Source organism: Podarcis gaigeae (genome assembly GCF_964106915.1).
Source record: "Podarcis gaigeae genome assembly, chromosome: 7".
Classification (NCBI taxonomy): domain Eukaryota; kingdom Metazoa; phylum Chordata; class Lepidosauria; order Squamata; family Lacertidae; genus Podarcis; species Podarcis gaigeae.
In genome coordinates this window covers 61451661-61472164 of record NC_139683.1, presented here as the reverse complement: position 1 = coordinate 61472164, position 20504 = coordinate 61451661, and the positions used below count along the sequence as shown (strand labels likewise).

Sequence of the window (20504 nt, the reverse complement as noted above, 5' to 3'; positions counted from 1 at the left end):
ACTACTGTTGCAATCAAAGTAAAACAGAAAAGAATCCCAATAGGCCATTACATTTATGCGAGAAGATTCTAGTTCTGTCCATAGTGCAACCCTATGCCTTTTTACTCAAAAGAAAACCTCACTGTCATCAAAAGGTCTAGTAGGAAGCAAAATATGCCAGTGGGGAGTCAGTGGGATTGCTCCCAAGTTGAAGTGGAAGAGTCAGGGTGTGGTACGGCTTCCATATGGGGAATTTCCAAAAGGCAGCGTTTTGTCCTGAATCTATGAAATATGGCAACCCTAGGGTGTGGGTGTGTTAACCTGACTTCTAATTGCCAAGGAGAGGGCAGAGGAGCTGTCTCTATGGCGATAGCATGAATGACACTCACAAATGTATCTCCGGTATGATTGGTGGGCATTCAGTGGTTTTGCTTTTTTATATTGCACTGTGGTCTAAACCATGGGGCCTCTAGGGCTTGCCGATCAGAAAGTTGGCGCTTTGAATCCCTGCAATGGGGTGAGCTCCTGTTGCTCAGTCCCAGCTCCTGCCAACCTAGCAGTTCAAAAGCACACCAAAAAGTACAAGTAGATAAATAGGTACCACTCCAGTGGGAAGGTAAACGGCACTTCTGTGCGCTGCTCTGGTTTTGGTGTTCCGTTGCGCCAGAAGCAGCTTAGTCATGCTGGACACATGACCTGGAAAAACTGTCTGCGGACAAATGCCGGCTCCCTTGGCCTGTAAAGCAATATGAGCGCCGCAACTCCAGACTGGACTTAACTCTCAGGGGTCCTTCACCTTTTTACTTATTGTGCTTCTCTCCTGTTTGTAATTTGTATTAATATTCTGCTTATACTTTGGGGGCCTTTGGGCAAAAAAGCATTATATAAATGAACCACAAAATAACTTCATCATAACTAACGTGGCATGTTGAATCCAAGCATATCACCCTATAGTAATAATTTAAAACTATTTTCATACTATGAAGATTTCTGTACTTGTTCTTCCAAAACTTACAAATTCAACCACTACAATAGAACGTTTCAGGTGCTTTATATAAAATATTTATTTAACAACATAAAATGTTTCCTCCTCTGTAAAAACATTTGGTCATAGAATCTGGAAATGCTCACAGCTTAAATAAAAATGGTTCCTTTCTATAAATATTAACAGATCAAATTGCCATGAATGCATAGCCATAATATTGCAATTAAATAAAAAATTGTGCTGGAAATGAAGTGTACAGTGGTTGGTGGCAATTTATTATAGGATTAGAATTGCAAATGGTAGTGACATATTCACTTTAATTTCTGCATTATCTTTTTCTTCTTTTGCTGTACACCAGCCGATTTTCCTTTCTTGAGGGTATCTTGGCCATCACCCTCTGATGACTTATCACACTCAGCCCAACCAATTTTCTTTTTCTTTATCAATGGTTGCTCCTCTTCATGCGCTGAAACAAAATGAAGTTATCTGTTGTTAAATTTAAAGATGTAATGCTTTAAATACACTGGAAAGTATTCAAGTGTGTCCCTCTACACATGGAAGGCTCCTTCTTCCAGGGGAGGCTTCCATGAATGGAAGGCAGAGAGAGAATATTTTCACAAATTTCTCCTGCAGCTACCCACATCCATTCCAAAGGTTCCCCTACTTCTCTAGAACTGCAGAGGAAAAGAGAAAACAGCCCCAAACACTAACTACTTACAGAAGCATCTCTGGGGCAAAGATGAATGGAGGGACAAACTGGAGTCAACTCTACATTTTACAAAATAACCAGTTGTTTTTTTGTTGAATGTATGAACAGCAACCTCCATGACCACCCTTGTCTAAATAATAACTTGAATCAAACTATCATTGGACTTGTGCATTTTTCAACTCTGCAGAGAGAACTGGTTTGATGAGAGCCAAAATCACTTGTCCCCAAAACATTGTAAACATACTTTATGGTAGGATCTGGTTAATATAGATCAACCCTTTTTTAAACAAGTCATTGCTGTATTACCTATAGCTGAAAACTTAACAGACGTCCAGGAAAGCTTTATGATACCTTGAGAGGATGTTGTGGCTTCATTGGGGATCTTCTTGGTTTCTGAACTTCTTTTGTGCCAAACTGCTAAACAGGTAAGCCTGGCCTTAGTATTGACTTCACACAGCAATGACGGGGAATTATTAATCTGAAGGGAGGGGAAAAGAAATGGTTAATGTAAATCCCAGAAACTATGTTGTTCTGTAGCAGCAACGGAGAAAACTCCAAGTGGTTAAGTCTTAATTCCTGGCATCTCTAGGTAGGACTGGGAGTGAATCCTGTCTGGAATTTTGGGAGAGCTGCTGCCAAGCAGTGCACATTAGACCCTATTAAGCAAGATGGACCAATGGGCTGACTAATTATAAGGAATCTTCCATACGTTCCCATAGGTTGAATCCGCACCCTGTGAAACTAACAGCAAAATGACTCTTCAAACAAACCAAGATAGGATGGTCACAACTTGGATGGCCAGATAAAAAAAGAGAAGAGCTTACACCATTAATATTTGTATTGATGACGGAATTTCAGAAGATGTAGCTTACCTGCTGAAATGCCATCTTCTACAGAACTCTTAAAGGTGTAAAAGCTGTGTCTTCTCTTTTCACTTGGCTGCCATAGGCACACCTGTAACGTAATCCTAGCTGTGTTTACTCAGAAGTACACTTCCCACTGACGTCACGGCTAGCTGAGATTGTGGCTATTAAGCGCCAATGAAATACCGTATTTTTTGCCCTATAGGACGCAATTTTCCCCTTCATTGTGTGCATCCTATGGGGCGAATACAGGCGTCGCGCCGGGCTCCGGAGGGTTGCGCAGAGCTGCCTGCACTCCCGGGTGGCTCGCAACTCTCTGCAACCTTTGGGAGCCCGGCGCAGCTTTGGGAGCCCGGCGCAGTGCTGCCTCACTCCTGGGCGGCAAGCAGCTCTGCGCAACCTTCGGGAGCCTGGCGTGGCTTCACGCCGGGCTCCGGAGGGTTGCGCACAGCTGCCTGTACTCCCGGGCAGCGCGCAGCTCTGCGCAACCTTCGGGAGCCCGGCGCGGCTTCACGCCGGGCTCCGGAGGGTTGCACAGAGTTGCCTGCACTCCCGAAGGGCACGCAGAGCTGCCTGCACTCCGAAGCCTGGGGCGCGCTAAAAAGAACTCCTGGGCTTCGCGCAGCTCTCCGCAAGCCTGGGGAGACCGGCGCAGCTCCCTAGGCTTGCGGATAGCAGGCTGTTTTGGGGGCTGGGGTCGGGGGAAGCTTGGGCTTCCCCCGTGCCAGCCCCGTGCCTGGGGGGAAATAATTTTTTTTCTTTATTCCCCCCCCCCAAAAAAAACAACTAGGTGCGTCCTATGGGGCAGTGCGTCCTATAGGGCAAAAAATACGGTACATTAGGACTGCAATTCTTGGAATTTAGGATTCAACCATGAATGGTGCACTTAGCTTTGTAATATACAAACCTTCTCAAGATCAAGACTCCACATCTTAAGGTATCCATCGCTGGATGCAGTCACCAGAATATGTAAGCCTTCCATTTCAAAAGTGTAGATCTCTTTTACTCTATGGATCAATAGTTGGTGTGAAATATCCCAATAAAATCGGTAAAAATTAAACAGCAGCAAGCACTAAGAAAACTGGAGATAGGACACAATTCAGCCCTATTTAACCACTTAAAGTGCTACTGGTTTAAACACATGCATTCTTCCATGTTAAAATCAGTAAAAAAAAATGAAGTGCTAAACTATGGCACATTCATAATGAAAATACAAAACAAGAATCCAAAGAGAAAAAATTAAAAACTGACTATTATATACTCCTAAAAGTTGAGCCAAAGCATGCATAATATCCTTTCTATTATGCTTCAGAAATAAAATACCTTTTTTCATGAGCTTTAAATTCACAAAGGCACTTTTGAGATTCACAATTAAATAACCGTACAAATTCTTCATCTCCTGCAATAGCAAGTATGGAATCCTGAAAGAAAAGGTGAAGAAAACATAAATCAGATTTAATTTATTTAAAATGCTTTACTTACTTTAACACTGCATTACTACTTACTGTAAGAAACTTTACTGAAGATATTCTCTTTTCTGCAACAATGGTGCCAGAAATAGAAGCAGTTTCAAGGTTGTATATATCCACTTTGTTAGCTATAACTACCACGTATACCTCACCACTGGGTGACCATTTAACAAGATGCGCATCTACGTTAAGAGGAAAAATGATACAGATTTTATAAAATATTAATTTCAAATAGACACCAAATAATCACTTTACTGCAAACAAAATAAGGAAATCTAAGATGGAATCTACACACATATAGAAAACATTCAGAAAATGTTTTTTAAAGTATTTTTAAAAATACAAATAATTTTCCATAAGGCTCACCATCGCCATAAAGTGTCACATTGTATACTGCACTTAAAACACATTTAAAATGTTTTATTTGCAGCTGTAAACAGTGGTACCTTGGTCTGCAACCATTTTGGATTACAACCATGTCAAACCCAGAAGTGTGGGTCCCTTTTTTTGGATTACAACCCATTTTTTGGAGGCCCCATTGGTGAAAGTGCGCCTTGGGTTACAACCTGTTTCGGTTTACATCCAGACCTCCGGAATGGATTATAGTTGTAAACCAAGGTACCACTGTAGCTGAGTCCCAATACTGAATGTTATCAGCAATCTAAGCCAAATAGAGAAATGAAACATCTTGGACATTGTTAAGCTACTGACCCCCCTCCTAGTTCCCTTCTGAATATTGCTAGAACATCTCTCTTAGACAAAGATTCTTTTCAAATGTGATGCTCTACAAATACTTATTCACAGTACGAAACATTACATATACCCCACTATGTAAAATTTTTGCCTTGTTTTTACGTCTTTTAAAAGAATGTTGGCTATAAAGATATAAAAAAGGCAAATATATTAGTTATCTATAAACCAAAGTTTCCTTAATGATTCTGCTTTGGAAAACATGTAGCCAGTGGTGTTCCTTGTGTTCAAGGAAGGCTCTCATCCAGCAGAGGCTTCTGTCAAGGAGATGATTTCCTGCAGGACCCCATTTCATCTCCCATGCTGTCTGAAGGATCCTAAGACCTTCTGGAGATTTAGGTGGTGTGCTGGGGAGCATGGTTTAACTATTTTGCCTTCATAGATGCCACCAGTGCAAAGACATCAGAAGCACTCCTAACAGAAAAACCAAATCCTAGCTATGCTGAAGAGAAAGAGGCCTGAAGCAAGAAAGACTGCTTGGAGGCACTCAACAGATAACTCCAGAATATAGGAGACTAAGAACTTGAGAGCCATTAACATAGATTGATAGGGGCTTTGAAGGGCTCAGAGGAGAAAGAGATAAGACTCAGGATGGGAATGATGTTTCTGCCAGGAACAATTGCCCGTGAGAAGGCTGGTGACTTATAATAGCGTTCAATGTGATCTTGAGGCAATGGAGGTTATGAGGCAATGGGGACATTGAAACATTTGTGTAATAAATAGAGATTCTCAGAGTTTTCAGGGCTGTATCACAAATCCAAGGACACAATAACTGTGGACTCTGAACTAAAAAATGAGACACACATGGTATTTGGCAATGCACGAACATTTCTATAATTACAGAATACGACAAATGCAAAGGGGATATACTCACTTTGTTTTATATTTTTTATGAATGCAGATCTTCCTTCTACAAGGTTCCATGTTCTGAAAAACAAGATGCTTAATAAACATATTTTGGAGGGAAGAATTAACTAGTTTTAAAAAATGAATAATTTAATGTTTTTTCCTCCTCTGGGATTTCTTTTTGAATTTGTATCACTTGTTAATTGCTTTGAGTTTACAGAAAAGAAGAATCTAAAGTTTTAAATAAAACTAAAACGAATGTTTCTGAAGTTGCAACCTTCCAACTCACCTTAACGTCTTGTCTGTTCCTACTGACAAAGCTAACTTCCCAGAAGGATGAATAGAAAAAGATGTCACATGTCCCCTGATAAAAAGGAAATGAAAGTCAAGATTCATTACTCCCGCCAACTCACTAGCAATAATAATTAAATGCTGCCCATGAATTAAGGCCGTCTTTTGCATCCTGCCATTAGGAACTACCGTATTTTTCGCCCCATAGGACACACTTTTTCCCCTATAAAAATGAAGGGGAAATGTGTGTGCGTCCTATGGGCGAATGCAGGTTTCGCTGAAGCCTGGAGAGCGAGAGGCATCGGTGTGCACCGACCCCTCTCGCTCTCCAGGCTTCAGGAAGCTATCCGCAAGCCTTGCAAGCCCAGCGGGAGTTCCCGCGAGCTCACAAGGCTTGCGGGCAGCAGCCTGCAGCCCCGGCGAGTGTCCACAAGCCTTGCGCGCCCGGTGGGAGGTCCCACGAGTGTGCGAGGCTTGGGGCGGCAGCCTGCCGCCCTAAGCATGCGAAGCTCACCGGAGGCCTCCCCGTGCTTCGGGCGAGTGTCCGCAAGCTTAGTGCGCCCGGTGGCAGGTCCCGCTGGGCGTGTGAGGCTTGGGGCAGCAGCCTGCCGCCCTAAGCATGCAAAGCTCACTGGAGGGTGCCCTGTGCTTCGGGCAGGTGTGCGCAAGGCTTGGGACGGCAGCCGCAGCTGGGAGAGGGAAATAATTTTTTTTTATTCATTTCCCCCCCCCAAAAAACGAGGTGCGTCCTATGGGCCGGTGCGCCCTATAGGACGAAAAATATGGTATATTTGTGGGGGTGACGTGCGGGGAGATCTTTTCTGTAGTGGCACCCTGGCTTTTGAACCCCCTGCCCCCTGCAATCCAGTTGGCAATTTCACTGTTATTCAAGTACTGGCTTAAAACATGGCATGATTTCACAGGCTTCTGAAAACTAATGCTAACTATCAGCTGAGAGATGGTGGATATATTGTGTTTTTATATATATTCTTGGGGTGTGTGTATTATATATTGATATTATTATTTTTAGTTTGACTGTTATCCACCCTGAGATCTTTTTGATTAAGAGTGAGATATAAACAGCTTAAAAAACAAGAAGAAGCTCCCAACTCTGATGTATCTAGATTCTACAACCTTGGGAAATAGTATCAATGACAGTTCAGACTAGAGCAGGGACTGTCAACCTGGTCCCTATCGCCCACTAGTGGGCGTTTCAGGACTCTAGGTGGGTGGTAGGGGGTTCTAAAGAACAAACTGAATCCTCCTTCCATCGGGCACTGGTGGGCAGTAAGGAAATCTTCCCATCAAGAAAGATGCATTAGTGGGTCATAGGTATAAAAAGGTTGACTACCCCTGGAGCATCCTCAGTTGTTACACTTCAGTGGAGTACTTGAACTCCCTAATTGAAAAGCCTGCCCCAACTGCGTTTTCTTAGTTGTTTAGGTGAGTTTGGGGGCAGTAACCAACTTAGGCTATCTTGGTTGTTGCTTGATTCTGATACTATTTTTCTGATAACAATTGTTTCATAATGATATTTTACAACTGTTTTATGCTGCATTCTCTGCTTACCGCACACAAGTGATAAATATATAGGCTTGTAAACAGCTTCAAGAAACCCTCCAGAACAGCATGGGATGTAGTTTCTGCAAGGTGTTCCTATCCAATTTCCACCACCCACCATAGCCTTCTGTACCATGCCATTTTGGATTCTCTGGAAGAGTTGTTTTGGAATGGTTGCAAGGGAAGAGAGCATAAGAAAGCTTCTCATGCAACTCTGAAATTAAGCCATACACTTTTTTTAGAAGAAGAAGAAAACAATACTTACTTGTGTGCCTTAATGGACTTTAAGCACTCCCATCTTTTTGTGTTCCAAATGCATATTAAACCGTCCTCAGCTCCACTCAATAGATGTGAACTTCCATAGAATTCCAAGCAGGTTACAGTGCCTGAAAACCCATGCAAATCAGTTACATTTAATGTATCTTGAACTAAAACATGTCTTCTACATTTCAAAACGATAATTTTGAAGCGTAGCAGATTTAGATATGCCCTGCAAAACTGCACATGCTAAACTATGTTTGGAAGCTTATGGCTATCATTTGGTGTATAGGAGCCCTGCAGTTCTCAGTACCACTTTGAATTTGAGTCCACTGAAATCCATGAAAATTATTTTTGTGTATGCTGCTTTGAATTGGAAACAAACCCTTCAAATAATGTTGGCATGTGCATTTTACCATGTGCTGGATTAAAGGCTGTGCCCTTGATCCAGAATCCCACAGGCACTTCAACATGCACATGGGGCACCTGCTGGAGCTGGCTTCCCTTTTTATTAATACTACAGAAGTGAATCAGGAAGCCTTTATGCTTGCAACCTTTCATGCAAGTAGCCTCTGGATCAGGGCAAATATTTGTAAGCTTCTTCATATATTTCTGTACTTAAGTCATGCTCAGAACCAACTGCCACTAATACATATCTCACTCCCAATCCCTGCAACTAATACAAGAATGATAAGCCCCTTACCATCGTGTTGCATCAGTGCCCCATGTTCTACTTTCTTTTTCATGTCGTAGATTTGTATGGTTTCATCCTTGCTGCCAGTGACTACATATCTGTCATTCACAGCTACTGCGGACAGTGAAGCAGTGTGAGCATGGTGGGTGAAATCAGGAAGAGCTGACCAGTTCTGAAGATGAAACATAAAAGAACAATTGTTAATTGCTAATGATATCCCAATTTTTAAAACAGAAAAAGGGAACTAATCTTCAGAGGGCCTGATGCAGCTAATCCTATTCATCAACAAGTTCCATGAAAGCAATGGAATTATAGGAGTGACGAACTGTCATAGTTCTAAAAGGGACTTAGCTAGGATGAACTGTGTTGGGATCAAGACCAGAATGTGCACAGAGCACACAAAACATTCCATGTTCAATCAAGGAAATGTCTGCAAAATTTGTTGCAATCGAAATTTGTCATAATCTCTACCTCACAGACTTGATGTGAGGATAAATGGGGATGCCGCCTTGATCTCATTTAGTTGGAGGAAAGTGGGGAATAACTGACCCTCCAAGTGTCCCTATTTTTGAAGGGAGAGTCCTGGATTTACAGAAATCATCCCGGATTCTGATTTGATCCTGGATGTCCTGCTTTTCCTCAGGACGTCTCTGTTTTCATTGGAGAAATGTTGGATGGTATGGAGTTATCAAGACCCCGGAGGCATCTGAAGGCTGTAGAGGTAAGTATTTAAATATTTAGTATTTTATTTTGTTCCTATAGAAGTTGGAAGCCACCCAGAATGGCTGGGGCAGCCCAGTCAGATGGGCGGGGTATAAAGAACAACACCACCAGAATAGGACGTCCCTAAATGTTGGAGGATTTGATAGCTCAGCTGGTAGAGCACGAAGCTGTTAAGCTCAGGGTCGTGGGTTCGAATCCCACGTCGGGCAAAAGTATTCCCGCATTGCAAGGGGGTTGGACTAGATGATCCTCGTGGTTCCTCCCATGGGCGGGAGGAAGACGCCCTTTCCTCGCCACCACCTCTCGGCAACATTCGAACCCACAAGGGAGGGAGCTGCGCGTGGCTAATGCCGCGAAGGCTTCTGGGAAGGAAGCCTTTGAGCAAGACGAGGCGAGCCAGCCAAGCTCCCCCGTGACCCTCGTGCGCGTCGCATCTCGCGTGGCGTGCGTCGCGCATGCGGCCCTCGCGCTGTAAGTGCACAGCGCGCCACTTTTTGCTCTTTCCAACCCCGCCCCCCGCTTTCGTTTGGGTTTTGTTTTTTTTAAATACAGTTCTTACCTCACCCGGCTGTATTGCGAACCCGAAGAGCACCTGTTCGTAGCAGCCCCCTAGCAGCTCCATTTCTCAGCCTTTCGGCGGCGCCTAAAGACGCGGGGGTCCTTACTAGCTGTGCGGCGTGGAGTTGTCTATTTCTCCCGCCTGATCAGGAACCGGAAGACTGTGCCACCCGCGTGCGCTGCGGCCCTCACTGACTGGCGCTTCCCGTACGACTTCCTCGTATGGGGGGGCGGGAAGAGCGGCCGGAAGTAAAACAAACAGGCGGTCACCGGGGCAGCCTTGGGCGGAAGTCGTCGGGAGGAGAAGGAAGAAGGCGGGGCGGCGGCGGAAGGGAGCGTTGCGACATCCGAACTCCTCGTTATGGCGGCTCTCAGGAAGGCCGGAGACGTTAGTATCGGAGGGGCTGAGGGAGCGCGGGTGGCGCTGGCGGGTGGCGAACAGGTGCTTCTCATTCCTTAACGGCCTCCCTCCGGCGCTTCTGGGGGTGGTTTTCAGGCTCCCCTGGCTCTTCTCGTGGAGTTTCTCCAGCCCCGCCCCTGTGAGGGAGGCCTCGGCGCGTGCGGGAGACTCGCTTCTCCCGCCCGCCCGCCCGCTGTCGGGTTGCCCCCTCGCAAGGCTGCGCAATCCTCCTGGGCGCGCTTAGTCTCGGCTGTGCCGCTTGCGACTGACACCTGAACCTTGGAGGACCGGAGGATCGGGCTTTCTGCAAAGGCTCAGCCCAAGGCTTTCGTTTTAGACGTAGCCCGGTTGCACCGTTAAGCGTCGCTAGGGGAAAGTGAGCCGCGTTGGATTAATGGGACTTAAAAACCCGCAACAGGCGGGTCTAGAATTGAAATGTAAAGCACCCCTCCTCAAGGGAGACAGAGACGCCTTCTAGATAGTCAGATATATTTTGCTAAACATACAGTTCTAGGCGAAATCAAATTTTCAGCCTGTTAAGGTGGTTTTTTGATTTATTTATTTTTAAATCACAGTACTGTATTACACAGGCATATTTCTATTGGGAAACACAACTTTTTGCCGCCTCCCACCCCCCCCCCCCGCTTGAACATCTGTTACAGAAAATGCGGGAACTACTTTATTTTGGATTTTTCAGATTTGAAAGTATCTTTTTCAGAAATTATTTTCTGTTTTATATTTTGCCCAAACTACTAGGGTGCAATCAAAATCTGTTAAACTCTTTATGAGTGTTTTTCACCTTCCTCCATGTGTCCCCTTAAATCTTGCTCTGAAATTAAACCATGGAACTAAGTTCCTGCAGCCTATTGAGATGGCCACCAACCTGGATGCCTTTAAAAGAGGATTAGACAATTCATGGAGGGATAAGGCTATCAATAGCAAGGAACCAAATTAGCTTTGTTCTTTTTCTACTGTCAGTGGCAGTTCTGCAAATTGTTGTGCTCAGGTCCTGCTTTCAGGCTTCCCATGAACACCTGACTGTTCTCTGTAAGGACAGAATGCTGAACTAAGTGATCATTTGGCCTGATCCAACAGGGTTTTTATTTTCTTATGAGAGGAAAGTGAACTTCTGTTGCATTAACAGAAATTCATCTCACTCATGTGCAGATATAATGGGATGCAACACTTGGGGTTTCTCACTTACCTAGGGAATGTATTCTTCTAAAAATTTATGTAAATACATGCTATGAGCATGATCCTTGAGTGTAAGAATTATGTGGTGTGCTTTGTGTTTGGAAAAGTGTCACGGAAACAAGTTTTGATGATTTCATTGAGACTTATCCAGTTTAGTATACTCTCACCAAAGATTTGTAATATCAGTACAAAACAGCAAAAAGGCTCCCAGTTCTCCCTTCGGTCAAAATAAGTCCTCTTGCTATGAAACAGTTATCATGTGTCTCTAATTCTTTCTTTCCTTGTATTGTAGTGAAAACATAGGTTTAGCAATCGTGGAGGAAGAAAGTACCAAAAATAATTGTGAATTCATAAGATACTTGGAACCCGAAATACATTGGATGACACCTTACTTTGGTACTCTCCATCTTCTGCATCCAGAGTTATTTTTATTTGGCAGTTTGTGTAGTAGACACTGACTGGTAAGTTGAAATTATTCAGCTTGAAGAACTAGTTGTAGAACATGTTATTTGCATGTCTTTAAATATGTTATGTCTGTCAGCAATCTTGTAAGTAGAGCAATATATTAGCTTCCTGAATGCATATTTTACATTACATTTTGCATTGCTAATCTACAGATTTTATGTGCTCTTGTACCTTGGGAACAAAGTTACCGTTACAGTTTGACATAGAATATAGTACTTCCAAACTAATTTTCTCTTAATGTAGACACTGCACATAAAGGGATAATTTATAACTATATTGCTTAAAGATAAAGTGCACAGCATACCCTAAAAAAAGGGGCATGTATTTTTCTTTAATTTTCAGGTTGGGAGGAGACTATACCCATGTAGAGTTGCATTCATCTTGAAGCAACAAGTTTGCATCTTAGGGATGCTTCTTAATCTGGTACTTCTGTTAGACATTCGTGGGTTTGGTGGGTTTTCTCTAACTAGTATACCAGCTGTGTCCTCACCAGGAAAAGTCAAACTAGGCCTCATTCATGATTTTGTATTTTATTAATTGTAGTTTTATTATGAGTTTCCTTAAATACACTATAGCGTTGAAAGTTGGTAGAGAAATTATTAATTTCATAAAATTAATAAACCTTAAGTGTTGTGGTAAACTACTCATTTCAAAAAAAGTATACTCTTCCATCAAATTGTTTTTCAATGTCAAGGCCAAGATGTACAAAATCTAAACAAATTGGGTGATACTCTAACAGTGTCCACCTGCCAGCAAAAATTAGCTTCCACTTTCCAGTGTGACTTCGTCCGCTCCTCCTCCCTGTTCGCGTGTCTGGAAAATCTGTTCCAGAAGGTTGATGGACTTGGATTTGAATTTCACCTGTAACTACTATTCTTCTTGGTCACTGTTATATTCCTCAAGGAAGGAATTTCACAAAATCTAAGTGGTCATTAGGTTACATTTGCAGCAGTCCTGCAATTAAAGGCAGATTATTTTTCATTTAAAACTTACACGTTTCTTTTCTTTTTTTATAAAAAACAGAGCACCAAAAAGAGCAGCCGCAGCGTATTTTTCTTCTGAAGATAATTTTTAACAATGGCTAGCCAGGTAAGACCATTTTATGAGAATGACACCGCATTCATAGCTCCTTAGGGGAAGACATTAGCCATGGTCAGAGCCATTGGCAAATGTCAAACTTAAGCAAGGATTTCTGGGGGAGGAGTGGCGGTGGTGGTGGGTTTTAGCCCTATGCTTTCCTCAGATGAATTTCTGACAGATTGTTCTCCCCTGCTGTGGAATCCTTAATCACGTCAACTGAAGCAGCTTGGGGGCAGAACAAGGAGATTTGCTTTCTGCACTGTTGCACAGTGAGATCTTGTGGTGGGACTTTCCTATAACACACACTATTTAGGATGCCTGAACTGGTGCGCTAGAAGTGAAATGATACCATCCATGTAAGTAAACCTTAAATGAAAATGTTTAATCTTTATCGGGATGGTGAGGGATATTGCCTTTGTTATCTGGTCGACTGCCGCCTCCTTCCCTTTTCCTTCCCATATAACTGCCTCTGCTGGTTTCTTTTTTTGGATGTGGCAATTCTTTTCACTTGCATGTTGCTAGTGTAAAAACTTGACGTAAGCTCCTTTGGCTGCGCTTTAGATTCAGTCTACCCCAGACAGTTGCCCTGAGATAGTGGCCAATACCTGGCAGTGTTGATCAATATCTCAGAGAAGAGCCCAAGACCCCTTTTAGGTTAAAAATAATAATTGGTGACCTGGCCCTGCATCTCATACACTGGACCTCTTTCTGCTGTAGCATCTCTGGGCAAGTCTTGGAGAGATCTAAAGCAGGGTCCTGTTATAAAAACAAGTCTTAAATTTCATGCTTGGTCAGCCTCTAATGGTTAACTTTTTTTTTTAAATTAAGGAAACCGAGGGGAGTCAAAATGTTGGCGTGAAAAGCAGTTACTCCTATAGCCAGCTTGACCAAGTCAGGGGAATATGGCTTTTCATACAATCCTTTGGCTCTGTTATTTTTGCCAGGCATTTTCCCCAGAGGCTGCTTTCCCTCATGGGAGGCGGAGGGAGAGATGGGACCCCAGGCTTCTGTCAAGGGAAAGGTGAATATGGGGAAATCACCAAGGTGGTGATCGGGAGAGGGAGGGAGGCATTTAATTGAGATGAAATACTGTATAACTGTTTTTCATTCTAGCAGGATACAGTGGGAAAGGCCAAAAAAGAAAGCCTGCCTCTGTGGTGGAGATCCCCCCACAAAAAACGGAAGAAAAAGAGTAAAGCAAGAGCAGGAAGACCAGATTTTACTAGTATTCCAAGCAGGTGAAGAAACCTTGAAACTGACAAGAAAAAAGCCGGCTCTTGTCCATATAATAGTATTTAAATCAAATAGCACGAAATTAACAAAAAAAACCTCATTAGGCTGTTCTGAAAAAAAGTATTTTGTAAAGTTAAATAAAGAAATAAGCCAGTTTTAATGGAGGTGTTTATTTAGTAGCTTTCAAAGGCCCAGTGGATATGAACTTGTAATTAAAGTGAAACAAGTTAAAAGGCTTCAGGCGACGGTTCCAAGACTATCGGGAGAATTTTGTGTTCAGCATGAAAGCTGATACGGCTGATGGTAGACATCCAGAATATACACAAGTATTGTACCCTGTTGGTTTGTTCCCTGCTTCTCAAAAGGTTTTCTGATTATTTCTCAGTGTCATTTGAGATCTGCTTTATCTTTTGTACCATGTTTACCTTTTGATGCTTAAGGTTTTACCATGTACTGTATTCATCTTGGAGGGCACATGTTGAATAAAATCACAACAGCCATCTCAATGGCTAGAAAGGCAGTAAACGTACCTTGGCACTACAAAGTATTAATAGCATTACACTTTGGATATAAATTTGAAGCCCACTTCACCGTGGGATATTGACAAGCCCCATTCATTTCCACAAATTCAGTTTTATTTTTAATGAGGTCATAGAACAAGAGAGAATCTGGTCTGTAATTAGAGCCAAACTATATTATGATAATATTGTCCACAGTTAGTTAAATACTTGCAACTGGTGTCCGTTTGTCAGGATAACTATCTATAAAGCTACTTGAAGATTCTTTCATACTTAGCTTTTGACTAATATATGTAGGTACGATATATTTAAAGTGTATTGGCATTCTCTGATCAATGTTGCTGGAAAAAGGGCTGCACAATTTTTTTTTAGAATATGCCCCACTTGCTCAAAGCAACTCATGCTGAATATTACAGCATTTTGGGGTGTTGTTTGCTTAATCTCATCCATGCTTGCTAATGTTAATGATATTTCCGTCATGTTCATTCTCCGTATTTCTTGCTTCAGTTTAACCACTCTAAAGTGGGAATATAAATGTAGAGTTTAGGATTAGAGTTCTAGAGCTAGAAGAAGCAGAATCATAGGTCCAACTTTTGCTGTTTATGCAAGATTTCCTAGATATCAGCCCTCTTTACATATTACCCAGCTAGTGCTCCAAATGATTCAAGCCACAGCTATGGGAGAAGGCAACAGTAATAACAAAATAGATAAAATTAATAACTAGTTCGAGCTGCAGAAAAACTTGCTTAATTTTAGTTCTTTTCTGCATCAGTTGAATATGTGCCTCTGCTTGGCCATATAAGTTGAATCACATTATTTTGTAAGCTTGATATCTCTTGATGGCAGTGAGGTAACAGTGAAAAAAATAAACGGCTGGATTTAATTGCCCCTTCTGGTAGTGGAAGCCAGTGCAAGGACTCCCATTAGTTCAACATGGCTGCTCCCCCATGCCTTCCCTAAATCCTCTCTGGAGGGTCTGGGGAACCCCCAGAACAGCACATGGCAGGAGGATAGTGTAGCTTGCCCAACAAAACACATATAAATGCTTGTGCTGACAGAGCATTCTCTTTGGTGCTAGAGTGAATTCCACCCAAAATATTGACTCTTCGCTCATGGACGCTAGCAGGGTTGCTTTGGACTAAGCTTTAAGAACTGCTATCTTGAATCCAAAAGCAGAGAAGGCTAATAAAAACCCACAAGCTGCTTAAAAGTACTTCACTGCTTAACTTTATTTTGGAGGAGGTAATTGACCTCTTTCATGGATTTAATAGTATAGTAAATATTTTTCACTTGGGTGGTTTGGAAAGGTGGTTTGTGTTGGGGGAGCAGCCCCTCGGACAGTTTGGTCTGAAGCAGAGTTTCAAAAAGTGGTTTGAGGATTGTTGCTCAGACATGATCAAGATAATTGCTTCTGTGCATGGTGCCCGTGAATGCACCATGGACAAGGACAAACAAGTATTGGCTGGATCAATCCTAGGTAGGTATTTGAGTGGCATACACTCTGGAAAGTAACCTAGTGGATACAGGGCCCTGAGGCTTTTACTGCAAGACTACTAATTGTATTTTTTCTTTACATTTCTTACAGGCCAGAATTTCCAAGGCAAGAATTTGTTAGGCCAGAATTTACAAGGCCAGAATTTGCAATATTTGTAGGAGAGTTAACTCCCGAGGTGGATGATTTCTTGCTCTATGACTACTTTTTCAAAAGGTATCCATCTTCTGTAGACTGCAAAGTGGCCACAGATCTGCTGGGATATTCCAGGTAACTTATTACAGAACAAAAAGCATTGGTGGTAACAAACAGTGTACAACTGAGGCGCTCAAAAGCTTTTTGTAGTGAGCTCTGCACATCAAGAAACAAATGTGGATTCTCCAATAAGAAGAGAGAAGATAGACAAATGGTGTTCAGTCTTCTCATAGTGTGAACCTGGTATCTCAATGGAAAAGTAGCATGTTCGGGAGGGAAATTCAGAGCTGCAGTTCTTAGTGAGTGCTTACACTTACATAGAGAGGTCTGCTGTAGTTTGAGAAACCTGATATGATCCAGATTTAATACGTCATAGCTCTATATGATCATGTAACAAACGAGAGTTGTTTTTTGAACTATTCTTGAACTATTTATGAAGTTGCATATCTTAAGTGCACATGTTGCATTTAATAAGGAAAGGAAGATAACATTAATGAAAATCAAGTGTAAGGAGAATGGTAAGATGTCTCCAGTTTACAGGTGACAAAGAGAAGTATTCTGCAGCTAACGTTTTTTGGAATGGAATTTATTTGACTGACCATTGGAAATCTAGGAGTCCACCAATGATGCAGTAACCAATTTTTTTGGGTGTCATTTCATGACCAGTGACTTACTTAGATAATATTTAACTTAGTAAGCACGGAGAACCTATGAAAAAACATGATAATTAGAGGCGAAGTAATTTCAGTTTATGCTGGTGTTAGGGTTTGATAAAATTTGAAATAAATAGTATTCTGATTTATTTCGTCAAACCCTAACACCCTAACAAATCATTCTGAAAGAGGTTCCTGGGGGGATATCCCAGAAGTGTGGTGAGAACACCCAGGGAAAGAAATGGTAAACTTGATGAGTTGCAGCACTAAATTGCTGAATTGAATATTAATAGAATGTTTTCTGTTTCTTTGTGAGTGTTAGAACATGTACTAAAATGTGTATTAAAACTATTCAGGGGTTATGGCTTTGTCCGATTTTCTGAAGAAGGTGATATGATGAGAGCATTGCAAGATTGTCAGAATGCGCCTGGTCTAGGTGGAAAACGAATCCGATTGACTTTAGGCATTTCTAAAAGGTAACTCATGAAATTTACTAATCTCTTACAAACACATCATTTGTATATGACTACTCTGGAGCCTAGGGCTATTTTTGTTTTGTTTTTGCATAATTGTCAACATCTTCGTGCTTTTCTTTCTAATAATCAGCATAATTATTACAACATAAACAGCCAGGCCATGATTCTTCTTCTTGAAGTATTTTCAGGGTTTCCGCTTGCACAATAGGACGTTCCCCCCCTTTTATCCCTCTGTGTACGGCATGCACCTTCCCCAAATCTGTTCCTGTAAGTTGGAGGAACCCCAGTACAAATTGGGGGCATGGGGAATTAGGAGGGGGGGAATGTTCCATTGCGCTAGGAAAAATCCTTGAACAAATGGAAGGAGAGACCTAGCACTATGATTCGACCCTGTATTCAGGTTAACTTTTTCTAGGGAATGTGGTTTTTGCTAGACTTTCCATGGCATGATTGGTTTTATTTCATGTTTTAGATAACTTGTACTCTTTTTTTTTTTTTTTTTTGCCTTGTGTTTTAGATTGAAAGCAGAATTTCAGCGGTACCAGCCCTATAGTTATAATGATTATTATCAAGACTATCAAAACTACTACCGCCAGTATAATTATGAGAGAAATGAACGCTTTGATCGCTATGAACGTCCTGACCGTTTTGAACGAGGTAACCGTTTTGGGGACCGTTTTCCTGAACGTTACCCTGAACAATTTGGGGACCGTTTTCCTGAACGTTATGCTGAGCGCTTTGGTTCCCGTTTTGCCGACCGCTACGGTGACTACCCTGAATATGGAGAATATAATGCTGAATATGGAGATTATAATGCTGAATATAATGACTACAACTACAGCTATGCATCTTACGAAAGGATGCAACCGAGTGGAAATATGGGACAGCAAGCTATGAATCCAGCTGTATTTCAGGTATCCACTTGAGCATACTTACATGCTTTTTTACAAGGTCATTGGTAGAAATAATGGCTATATACCTTAAATATGGCTGTTGGCTGCTTTTAAACATCTGTCAACACAATGGTACCTCTGGATGCAAACGGGATCCGTTCCGAAGCCCCGTTCGCATCCTGAGCAGAACGCAACCCACGTCTGCACGTGTGTGGGTCGCAATTCGCCGCTTCTGCGCGTGCACATGACGTCATTTTGAGCGTCTGCGCATGCACGAGCGGTGAAACCCGGAAGTAACTTCTGGATCGCCATGGAATGCAACCTGAAAACTCTCAACCCAAAGCATATTTAACCCGAGGTATGATTGTAATTGTAAACTTGTGCTGTTTTAAAACACACACAGTGAGAGCGCTGGCTGAACTAGGTCTAGGCTTTAAGAACTTTTGTAACCAGTCGTATAGAGGTTTACTATGAAGTACTGTCCAATTCAGTGAGACTTGGTCCCAAGCCATATAGGATTATAGCTATACTGTATTCATGGATCATGTTTCTGTTTGATTCATTTCTTTAACTGATTGTCCTTATTTAAACATGAGTAAGATTCAGACGAGACAAACCCTTGGAGTTTGTCCACCATTATACTGAAATGCAATAAACTCAAAATATAGCTCAGCTCAGTTGCATTAAATCACTCACTTTATGTGACTTTAAAGTAAAAAGGGAGGTGGAGGAAGAAGCTGAGGATCAGGTTACAATGTTTATAGCAATTGTGCTTTAACGCTTCCTTTTTCAAAAATAGCAGATAGGTGTTTTTTCTTTAGAGAAATGATTCATGTTTTTCCTCCCCCAGGAGACCTCTGCTATGGTTATGAATGACGATCTAATAACAGAAGGTAATTTTGATATTGTTAGTACATGCAAGTGGACTTTGATGCTCATCTTAGTTAGGCAAGATCCAACATTGTGTCAGCAGTTGCAATGGAATTCTTCTTCCTTATCTCCCTCGGCAGCCCCTGTACCCCAAGTCTGCTCCAGAGGGTCCCTCAACCCTCAAGCAGATTTCAGGGGTATGCAGGGGTGTGTGGAGGAAGGGTAAGTCTCACCGTAAGTGGAAATAACAATTGGATGTTGTCCCCCCCTTTTTTTCATTCTGCAAATGTACTGCTCTCCAAAGAAAATATCTGAAATGTTGTTTTACAGCAGGGGTGGGAAACTCCCGTGAATCAAAGTAGTCCTTTAGGCCAGGGGTTGGCAAACTACGGTTCAGGGGCCAGATGCGGCCCCCCAGGCTCGTAAATCCAGCCCGCGGACCCTGCCGCCCACCCGATCAATCCTCAGGCACTGCAGACATCTTGCCGAGCGGGGACTGACTTCAGCAATGCTGGCATGGCTTCTGGGCGGGCGACGACATGGCCGCAGCTTCGGATTGGCTGCAGGAAGTTCCTGCAGCCAGTCCGAAGCCTTGCCGCCTGCGCACAGAGGTAAACCCGGTGTGGCCATGGACAGAGAGGCCAGCGGGTGGAAGGTCTGGGCTGCACCATGGGCATTGTGATGGGCACGTCATGAGGCTTCAGGTGGAGCTTGGCACGCCTGCTGGCCCTGCACCTGGTGCCCAGCTTGGCGCTGCTGCTGGTGGCGCGCTCGGCAGCTGCGCTGGAGGGCGAGCTGCATGCCGCCTACCCAGCGCTCCACATGCGTGGCCTGCCCACTGACCTGGCCTTGGACGATGGGCCACAACGCATGGTGCACACTGCCTGGGAGCTCCACAGAGACAGGCCGATGGAGCAGCTGCTGCTTGTCAACAACGCCGGTGAGCGGCCATTGCCGAGACGCGCTCCTGAGCGCGTGCAGAGTATGTTCCTCCTCTAGGTCCGGAGGCAGCTGCGGGACCGGCTTGCAGGATATTTATATTTTTCAAAATACAGTCCGGCCCCCCACAAAGTCCAAGGGACAGTGGACCGGCCCCCTGATGAAAAAGTTTGCTGACCCCTGCTTTAGGCCCCTGGCCTTGGGAATTTCCCGGGCTGTGTACTGTCCTTGAGTATTTTTTGCCTGATTGCAATGTGTCCTTGAACTGTGGTGATGTCTCTTGCTTATCTGGACACAGGATGGAGAGATGTGTGATGAGCATGGGAACCTCTGGCTTTTGCATAGCTGGAAAGTAGTGTACTGTAGTGTCATATTTGTTGCTCCATCGCCATTGTTTGCCTTTTGCCACGC

At 43.0% G+C, this 20504-nt stretch overlaps 2 protein-coding genes across 9 annotated transcripts in view; one reads left to right on the top strand and one right to left on the bottom strand.

The window, feature by feature from the left end:
* The window catches only part of LOC310848373 (tRNA selenocysteine 1-associated protein 1), a gene marked incomplete at its 5' end in the record, with an annotated part of 107661 nt that overhangs the window by 86132 nt on the left and 1025 nt on the right, over nt 1-20504 (top strand). Inside the window, 7 exons of one of the 8 annotated variants that reach the window (XM_083747403.1) lie at nt 11572-11740; nt 12768-13845; nt 13938-14062; nt 16161-16337; nt 17272-17391; nt 17909-18305; nt 19135-19177. In XM_083747403.1, the coding sequence (XP_083603529.1) occupies nt 13816-13845; nt 13938-14062; nt 16161-16337; nt 17272-17391; nt 17909-18305; nt 19135-19177 (892 nt within the window). Of the gene's footprint in view, nt 1-11571; nt 11741-12767; nt 13846-13937; nt 14063-16160; nt 16338-17271; nt 17392-17908; nt 18306-19134; nt 19178-20504 lie in introns of those variants that run through there. The other 7 variants (XM_083747407.1, XM_083747410.1, XM_083747408.1 and 4 more) reach the window with 7 other exon arrangements.
* PAK1IP1 (PAK1 interacting protein 1) lies at nt 1019-9824 on the bottom strand. Its single transcript, XM_083747394.1, has 10 exons — nt 9687-9824; nt 8414-8576; nt 7718-7838; nt 5891-5965; nt 5630-5682; nt 4042-4187; nt 3860-3957; nt 3444-3543; nt 2025-2151; nt 1019-1430 (listed from the first exon to the last, which is right to left on the bottom strand). The coding sequence occupies exons 1-10, from the start codon at nt 9747-9749 to the stop codon at nt 1276-1278; spliced, it is 1101 nt and encodes a 366-aa protein (XP_083603520.1). The 5' UTR covers nt 9750-9824; the 3' UTR covers nt 1019-1275.